Source organism: Perissodus microlepis, chromosome 17 (assembly GCF_051167445.1).
Source record: "Perissodus microlepis isolate ML-2025 ecotype Zambia chromosome 17, ASM5116744v1, whole genome shotgun sequence".
In the NCBI taxonomy this organism is placed as follows: Eukaryota; Metazoa; Chordata; class Actinopteri; order Cichliformes; family Cichlidae; genus Perissodus; species Perissodus microlepis.
The window spans coordinates 32,860,843-32,870,320 of NC_140477.1; the positions used below are offsets into that span (position 1 = coordinate 32,860,843).

At 38.5% G+C, this 9,478-nt stretch overlaps 1 protein-coding gene across 2 annotated transcripts; it reads left to right on the forward strand.

Moving 5' to 3' along the window:
- Positions 1-803: 803 nt before the first annotated feature.
- ttc22 (tetratricopeptide repeat domain 22) lies at positions 804-6,715 on the forward strand. 2 transcript variants are annotated; one of them, XM_084911098.1, is made up of 8 exons: positions 808-1,263; positions 2,691-2,991; positions 3,387-3,442; positions 3,515-3,630; positions 4,377-4,495; positions 5,236-5,397; positions 5,528-5,680; positions 5,763-6,715. In XM_084911098.1, exons 1-8 carry the CDS (start codon positions 992-994, stop codon positions 6,300-6,302), a joined length of 1,719 nt encoding a protein of 572 aa, XP_084767224.1. In that variant the 5' UTR covers positions 808-991; the 3' UTR covers positions 6,303-6,715. The 2 variants fall into 2 exon arrangements, with proteins under 2 accessions (XP_084767223.1, XP_084767224.1); XM_084911097.1 differs by having other exon boundaries at positions 804-1,263; positions 3,387-3,630.
- Positions 6,716-9,478: the final 2,763 nt, after the last annotated feature.

Here is a 9,478-nt window from a genome sequence, read left to right on the forward strand (position 1 = left end):
TTTGTTGCACCATCAGGCTGGTTTATCACAATGCAAGTTTACCCTCTAGTGGAAGAGTGTGGTTTTGTTCGCAGGAGCACGCAGTAACAGAAAGTGCTCAACACATCTTTATCTGATTTTCAAAGACAGAATGATAAGGTGAGGATTTACAGGGATTCACTGCTTTTGTTGAACTGTTGAAGGTATTTGCATATCTCCAATACACACGCTTTCTTTTTTGTTTTTGTTTTTATAACTGACCATTTTTTTGTTATGCCTTGAAAAAAATACCATTTTCAAATCATACTTACTACCCAAATAATGATTAAGAACACAGATTGGGTTTGACTGTTTCCTCAGTCACTCTGAGTGTGATGGTTTGCATTCTTGTGTGTGATAAAACATGCTTAGAGGGAAGGCTAAAGAATCTCAAATATCTCTCAAAGCAAAGACACAAAGATAATTTTACAAAACTCAAGTCAGAAATTAAATCATCCTGTCACGAGTGACTTTTAATACACCCTACCACCCACCCACCTACACACACACACACACACACACACACACACACACACACACACACACACACACACACACACACACACACACACACACACACAGAGAGAGAGAGAGAGACGCATGCTCGTACATACAAATTAGGCAAAGAAACATGGCTGAACAGAAGTGTGGCAGTTTTATTTCCAGACAATAAACATGAATATAGATGATTTCATGTATTCAAGAATTCTGATTGTGCAATAAGAATAAAAAGGTGGGCAAACATATTTTTTCAATAGCTTCACACTATCTTCAGTTATCATTCTTTTCCACTCCCAGTCACTCCCAAGCCCAACCTGTTCAACCTGTCCAAACCTGGAGCACAAGAGTGACTTATGTGAAAGTCGACTAAAGAGGACAAGGTGTGTTCTTAGGTACAATCTTCTGCTACCTTAACCATTACCCTGGTTAAGATTATTTTTTAGCATTTTTAACATTTCTTAAAGAAGAGAAGATGGAGGCCACAGAAAGGGAAAACACAGAGGACATTGAGACTCTCATGGAGGACATGGACTACATCCCTGGTCACTTCCACCTGGACCTAAATCTTAACTGTGATCCTACTGGGCCAGTGACGCTGAGACATCGGGACACTTATTTAAGACAGGAAAGCCTGCGAGCTGAGCTAGAAGCAGAAGTTGGATATTTGCAATATGCTGTGCGAAATCTGTTGGGCCTGCTGGCTTTTAACCTGGAACAGCTGGACACTGCTGAGGAAATATTCAGGTGAATATTCACTGCCATCTTTTTTTTAAGGAAGAATATGCAGAAAATTCACTGAGTCAGAGGAAGGATATTTGATACACAGTAAATACATGATTTCTTCAGAGATCTTGACTGCATTTTCTTTTCTTTCTTTTGTTTTTGCTGCCTTGTGCAGAATAGAAACATCAGACAGATAAGAAGGTTTATATATGGAAAAAACATCATACACATTTTTATTTTAATTCAAGTAACTTAGCTCTCTGCAGACTTCAGACATTAAAATGTTGCTCGATTGTCCAATTTTTACTATTTATTGACACTTTTATTATCGTATGATTCAGCGACACATTTGTGGTGCTGCAAGTTGCACCCATTTTTCTGCAAGTAACAGAAGACTGGTTTAATTCCAGCCAGAAATACAAAACTATGTGGTATCAGCTGCTATAACCCTTTGTGACAAGAGACAAGTCAAAAGTATCTTTAATAAGAATTGGTAAATAATGAAAATCAGAAATACTCATTTGTCATATTAACACGTTAGCATTTGGTTGACAGCACTATTCACAGCTGCAGGTGACAGAAATGTCAGTTTCTGTCAATAATACCAAGGTGTACACCCATCCATCCATCCATCCACCTTTCCATCCATCCATCCATCCATCCATCCATCAGTTGGTTGAAGAAAAGACCACTTAGTCCTTCGAGTACTTAGTTTGAGTACTAATCTAAAAATTAGTTTAGATTAAATATCTTTGCAAGATACAAATAACTTTGCTCATGTAAGCTATGTAAAATTTCACTTAAAGTCTAAACTGGCACAGCAAATGGCCAGGTAGTTTTAGTGTCTGTGTCCACCCCTATAGTAATGAATCAATCAGATCTATATTTTGAACATATAAGTAACAATAATGGACAAAAAAAACCCTAATAAAGGTGAAATCATTGAAAGACATCCTATTCACATGGAGAAAAAATAAATAAATAAAAAATGCTGACCACTCCCAGTTCAAAAAAGAGTGGGAGGGAGCAAATGCTTATTAATTCCTACCCCTAGCTAGTTCATCATACATGTCTGTTTTGATTATACAGTATAAACAGATAGAAATAAATATATGAATACATACATCTTTATACATTGAACTTTAATTTTTCAACTATAACTATCCACAAGTATTCCTTTTTTAATATGTCACTATATACAATTATCAGTTCTTACTGCACAGTACAAGAAACAAGAAAATGAAGAAAATATAATTATCCCATTGCAACATAGTCATAACTGCAGTAGCTGGTAATTCTATAGTTAAAATTCCAACTTCACTCACAGCTGCCATTTCTTTTTTTTTTAGTTAGATGCTGTGTGAAATGTGCCTCCTGGATCTGATAGCGCTTTATGTTAATCTGGACCTGTTTCTAAGCCCCACCATCTGTGTGTTCTGGCCTTTCAGGGGCATTTGCAAAGAGGACCCTGGGAATCTGAATGCCTGGGCAAACCTGGGGTACGTGTACGACAAGCTGGGAAGAGAACTGGATGCAGGGGAGTGTGTGGACAAAGTGTCCAACCTCATGGGCTTAGACGGCGGTGAGGCGTCTCAGGATGAGATCAGGATTATGGCTGCACGCTGCCTGGTTGAGCAGGCCTACGTCTTTCCGTACGATATAGAGCTGGACAGCGACGATGACTTGAGAGAGCGACTGAACACTGCACTGTCTTTTTACAACAGAGCCCTGCATTATGGGGGTGACCTGGTGAGAGATATGAATACTTTAAATAAAGAGACAACACATGGTTAACTGCCAAGAATCACATTCTTCAGAGCACTGATATAATGACTGGTTAGACGGTGAGCATTCACATCATTCTAGCTTTTCTACTGGATGGTATTTTACTGCGCAACACTGGTAATTAGATGGCTTTGAAATCATTGCTGACGAACTGTGTGATTCATTTCCTCCCACAAGAATTAACTGAAGGAATATGACAATGCTCAAAAGATTACACACAGGAAGACATTGAGGCAATTTTACTTTGTTGTAGTCTAAAATCACAAATTTAGTAGCAGATAAGAGCTCTTAAATCACTGTTTCATGTTGTAGGGAGCATTTAAGTGGGGTATTACTTAACTTGTGGTGCTGTTTTTCAGATACCGATAGAGGAAAAACGAAGCTGGTATTTTAAAATGGCAACAATCTACATAAGGTACAGGGTGATACGATTTAGATTACTATCATCACACAGTGTGAAAATATTCAAGTTATTTTCTGTCTGCAGGCTGGACAACATAGTAAAGACCAAAGAGGATTCTGAGTACTCCAGACTTTCGCACTACAATAAAGGACTCCAGCTTCTGAAAGAAACACTGGAATCTGAGAAAACACAGCACAAAGGTAAACATGTGACAGTATTGTATTGAAATTAATCCACTACATGTACCAGTTCTTACAGATGTTCAAGTTTCAGTACAGCAAAAAGTATCAAAATTAAAGGTGTTCATGAAGACTGGCCGCACCAGACTCTTTAATAATCAGAGATTGATTATAAATGTATTAGTTTGTGCAAAATTTTGCAAAAAGGTGTTTGTATTTAAAATCTGATTATACAAACTAACTAAAGACAGATCAATAAAGTCATGATAAATGCTTTCAGTCATAGAGTCAGAGAGAAAAAAGAAATACAAATCTGTTCCGCATGTGGTCCTTAAAGGTCTCAGATTAACACTACAACACACAACATATTAGATCATGACATTATATATTTCTAAAAGAACGTCTACAATGATCTTACACAACCAATTCTGTCTACGCGTCAGTCTGAAGAGGTCATTCCCAAACAATTTGGAAAGTCAAAGTCAATCATTGCACAAGAGAAAGATTATTATTAAGAGAAAAACATTCAACATAGTCCCAACAGTCTCATTATGATTATTACGATTATTATCATTATCATATTATCATTATTATTATTGATTGCAAGTCGGTGAAGGTGTATTATCCATATCAATGAGCTACTAGTTTTTGTTGCTGAAATCATTTTGTTAAAACTACAGGCCAGTTTGTTTGTCTATTTCCTCATGTACATGCTATTTACAAAAAATAAAAGCTGAAAAACCAAATCTCCTCGTCTCTCCCATCAGCTCTAGCTTGGTGTTATGTCGGCATCATGTTAGAAAGGAAGAAGGAGTTTTCCCCTGTGCCCATGTCCATACACGACTGCGGTTTCTCGGCTTCGGATCCTCTGTCCTGTTATGGAACTGTGAGTTAACTCATGCACCTCTCACCAAGCTGGGACAAAAACAATTACTTTCCCTCAAACTGTTAGGACTAAACCTCTGCAATCAGCCTGTCATCTGACTTTTGTTAGAGATAAAGTATCTGAATTTCAGGAGCGGGGCCTTGCCTCCGAACACGCTCCTTCCGGTTCTTACCTATATATGTTCCCCCAGTTCTACAAGCTGTTCATTTTTGTGCCCCTCCCTCGCTCCCCTTTTCAGTTCTTTCACTTCTTCACTTCCATTTAGTACATGGTGATCTTCCAGGCCCGGGAGCCGCTGCCAGTCCTCTCCGAGGCCTTCCCCAAACTGCAGCTCAATTCATGTTTAAGCCATTCACCTTTATCTGCTAAAATGCTGTCAAGCCTAAAATGAGGGCCAGTGAGTGAAATGCGTTTTATTTGAGACTTTTCAGTTCAAAAGATTGAAAAATATGTATCTAACTAGGACAACAGAAGGTTTTATTCACCTAAAAACTGCTGAACAAGTCATTAACTCACTCACTTACTAATTGCTCATTTGGTTTAAGAATGAGCGACAGACTGGCGACCTGTCCAGGGTGTACCCTGCCTCTCGCCCTATGACAGCTGGGATAGGCTCCAGCGCCCCCCGCGACCCTGAAAAGGATAAGCGGAAGCGAATGGATGGATGGATGGGTTTAAGAAATACTGCTGCACTGTTCCCTTTTAAGATGAGATAATAACAGATCTGTCTGTGTTTCCAGGCCATAAATATGGCCAGTGACGATGCATTTATCCTGAACCTTCTGGCCAGAGTCTTCTCTCTGCTGGGTAAACATGAAATGGCTACAGGGATCTGCAATATGGCCCTAAATGTGCTGCCAGATCCAGAACTCAACTGGCAGGCTTACTGCACCCGTGCCAAGGTACTGTAGCTACGACTAATCAAGTCAGTTGCTATGACAGCTCCTTTTAAGGCCAGAATAGCTGTATTAGTTTAAAGTGGCTAGTACATGTAAAAAGTTTACATATTTGAACAACATGTTCTCTGTGTAGATCAATATAATCTTGTACATGGGGGACCTCGAGAAGGCAAAGCTTGGTGATGGTGGAATCCCAGACCGACAGAAGCTAATTGAAGCTAGAAAAGACTTAGACAAAGTACTCGGTGTACGCCCCTGTCTTCGAACACATTTGGAGATGGCACAGGTAAAAGCATAACGTGCAAAGCTGGTCAAATTCTGTGTTTCATGTCCCAACAAGGCTTTCAAGTTGATGTTTTTCATTTCAGGTATACTACTACATGGGTGTAGATGCACTCCAGGAGAGCCTTTTGGTGGATGAGAGTGCAATAAATAGTGCCCTGGTGAGTTTATCTCACGCTCTGAAGTTTGAGCTGGGAGACTGCTTACCGGAACTTCATGTGCTCAGAGGACGCTGCCTCCTCGTGAAAGGCGAGGAGCAGAATGCCGTAGACTGCTTCAAAAAAGCTCTGGAGTTAGAGAAACAAGGGAGCAGAGACACCACAGCCCTGCGCTGCCTCTTACAGGCTCTCCTGACTCTGTTCATGCAGGGACACCCTGACCCTGGCATTGTCATCACTCAGCTGGAAATGTGGGTGCTCAAGGCAGAGGAGCTGTACTCTCAGGACATAGTGAAGGTTGAGCTGAGGTACCTTTACACGACACACACGGCAGAGGTTACAGAGTTATCGAGGGTTCTGATCAAGACAGGACGCCTGGACCTAGTGAGGAGGCTGCTGGATACAGTGGTGCCTAAACAGCTGGCTAAAAAGAGATCACTGGTCTTTAGGTCGGTCTCATTAACATGATGCAAAGATATGGCTTGAACAGTTATTAAAGAATGACTTAACATCATTTCATGTATTTAAATAAACAGCTCTTACTAAGTGCTGTCTATACAGCATTTACAGGATGTTTTCTCCAAACTGTGATTAATCTATCGTTCTGTTTTTGTAAGATAATAGCTGTAAGGTATCATATTTTACATTTTAAGCAGTCTTACTGCTATTTGAGTAGCTATTGCAAAACCCATACACTGTCCCACTACCTCTCACTTAGTAGATGTTTTACCACTAATGACCTGCAGATGGCGATTGTTGAACCAAAAACAGAGTTGGCTACAATGTATCGTGAGGCTTTGAGAAGTGTGATGTAAGTGTTTATAGGACATTTAAAATTGCATTTAATAAAATAATTACTTTTGGAAGACTTAATACACCAACTCTTGCAGATGTGGAATCTCAATCCTGTGTAACACTTTTCTAAGATTTTGGACCACTGCGTAAAGCAAAGTTCTTCACCACTACAAAAAAAAAGGCTTATGAAAAAAAGAAGAAGTGTTTGTAACACCAAGAAGGCTCAAGAAGCTGCAGGAGAGACTCTCCAAGTTTAAGCAAATGTTAAAAGAATGATACTGACAGAGGTTTGAGGGGGTACAAGCATTTAGTTGACACAGTGATTGTTGATATTTTCCTTAATTTAAATACATGTCTATTAATTTGTAGTTAAATGAATAAGTTATGATGTCATATACAAAGCAAACCTGTTGCTTCATCCTGCTGCAATTTGAAGGATAAAATCACACAGAAATGTATGTTGGGACTCTGTATTTTTTATACTAACATATACGCAAGCCTCAGTTACTGTTAAGGAAAGTACAGCTGGTTTAAGTTTTTTTTCCCCCAATATTTGAAAGGTACATTTCTAAATTAGGGGTGTAATCTTCTGTACTTAAAAATACTTACAGGCAGGTACAGTAGAAAGTGAAAATAAAATGAAAGTAAGACTCTGGAAAGAAGATTATTGGAAAGATTATTTTTGCCAAAGTTGTTTTTTTTTTGTTTGTTTTTTTAAAGATACAAATGAGTAAAACCTTTATATATGTTTTTTTTTTCTTTTTTGTCTTGCCAAGGATATCAAAATGAGTCCAGTGTGAAGGTGAGTGATTGTATGTATTTATGTATTTGCAAAAGCAGCTGAAGCAGTCTCCACCTTTCTGTGGAAGCCAAAATGGATTTCCATTCCATTGTTATTCAAATATGTTCACGTAGCCTTGAGTTTGTCGTGACGCACTTCAGACGTCTCTGCTGACTTCACTGCCACTACACTGGGGACTCATGAGAGCTTGTTTACAGAATATAACACATTCTGAATATTCAGAATATAACATATAACAGGATGCTCAGGACGGATTTCATTCAAAAGTATAAAACAGTGCAGTCCCCGTTGGAAAATCACATTGTAAATTTTTACATAAAAGGAAAAATGCTTTTATTAAGTTCATTTGACAACTTCTTTTGTTGAGCGCCGGTGCAGAAAGATAGAAACTTACATGAAGGACAAAAACCACGTGAAAAAAAAGTTACAGAACTACACAAAGATTTCAAAATGTTATTAATCTTTTAGTTCTATCAAATCATAAACAAGAAGACTGAAAGTCACAAAGTAAACCTAGACTGAATGCTGAATGAGCTAAGGCAAAGACAAACTTTAACTCTGCTTTCTTTAAAAGTTAGATTTATGATAATGATTTGAGTTACAATTTGTCTGATCCCCCATCGTAAGGTCTTTGACCGTTTCTTGTTTTATTTATTGCAAATGTGTTTGATGAGTCAGAGGTCTTTAAAACAGCGATTAAATCAAAAATATGCATGAATAAAACATATTGTTCTTGTCTTTAGCTCATCAAAGCAAACCTCTTACCAGCTCTTTAAAAAAAAGTCAAAACCAAATACCAGTTCACTTAGTCACACCAAACATAATTAAACTCAATCAAATGCCTTTTTAAAGACAGAGCACACCAATGAAAAGCAACCCTGGCATGAAGCCATAACAGACTCTCATCTTTGCCTGGTGGAGGCTGCATGTTGATGACACTTGTGCTTTTCTTGCGAATTTTTAACTCACGGTGCATCTCACACACAGAAACAGGAAGTCATGATGTCCTTACAGATAGAACCCTGTAGAGAAATATTTGGTAATTATACACTTTTACCACTTTATCCAGTCATTAGATATAGCTATAGCTCCTTCCTCCCATCACCCCAATCGGTTGTGGCAGATAGCTGCCCCTCCCTGAGCATGGATTTCTTTCTGTTCAAAATGAGTTTTTCCTTTCCACTGTTGCCAAATGCTTGCTCAAAGTGGGTCATTTGATTGTTGGCATTTTCTCTCTATTATTATAGGGTCTTTACCTTAAAAAATAAAGTGCTTTTAAAAAGATTGGATTGAATTAACTATTACTGAACTTAACTATTACTAATACTTGAGCATCAGATTCTCTTTATTTCTGACTGTGGGAATGTAAAAAACAGCAGAAATTTTTAACAAGAATTTCTTTGACAAATTTACTTTGATGCCGTATTTATATCAAATCCCAACCTTAATGGCCAAGGCAGCAGGAGGTACAACAATTGGTATCCCAATGGCTGAGATCACAGCTGTGCTGAACATGTCGCATAATGGGACTCAGTGGTGGCCCCCCCATCTGTCCTACAACTGTGCAGGTAAGGCAAGGGCAGCACCAGAAACCATAGCAGCCTGAAAACAACTGCAGTTTTACATCGTAATACATGATTTAAGCGACAACACATACTGTAGCTGAACAATTTCATAGAGAGTTGTTGATGCTTACAAGATGTCATGTGTTTACAACAGTCACAGAGGGTGGCACTCTAGTTTGTCGATGATTGTGTTTCCATTGTTGTTGAATGTTAGTCACAGAATAAAGTCAAATTACCTGTTGATACATAGGAATCAGTACCAAGCAACAGCACCTAAATAGCAAAATTGTCACTTTCAGCAGCACATATTTGTTGTTGATTCAAATGCGGAACATTGATTTGGATGCTGAAATGCATAGTAACAACATTAAAACAGAAAAAAACCCCAACCTGCTATCTTCTACAGTTGAAATACATAAATGTCAATGTTAAGTTTTAAAGACAAAAACACTAAATCTACACACAGTGCCAATGGACATCAG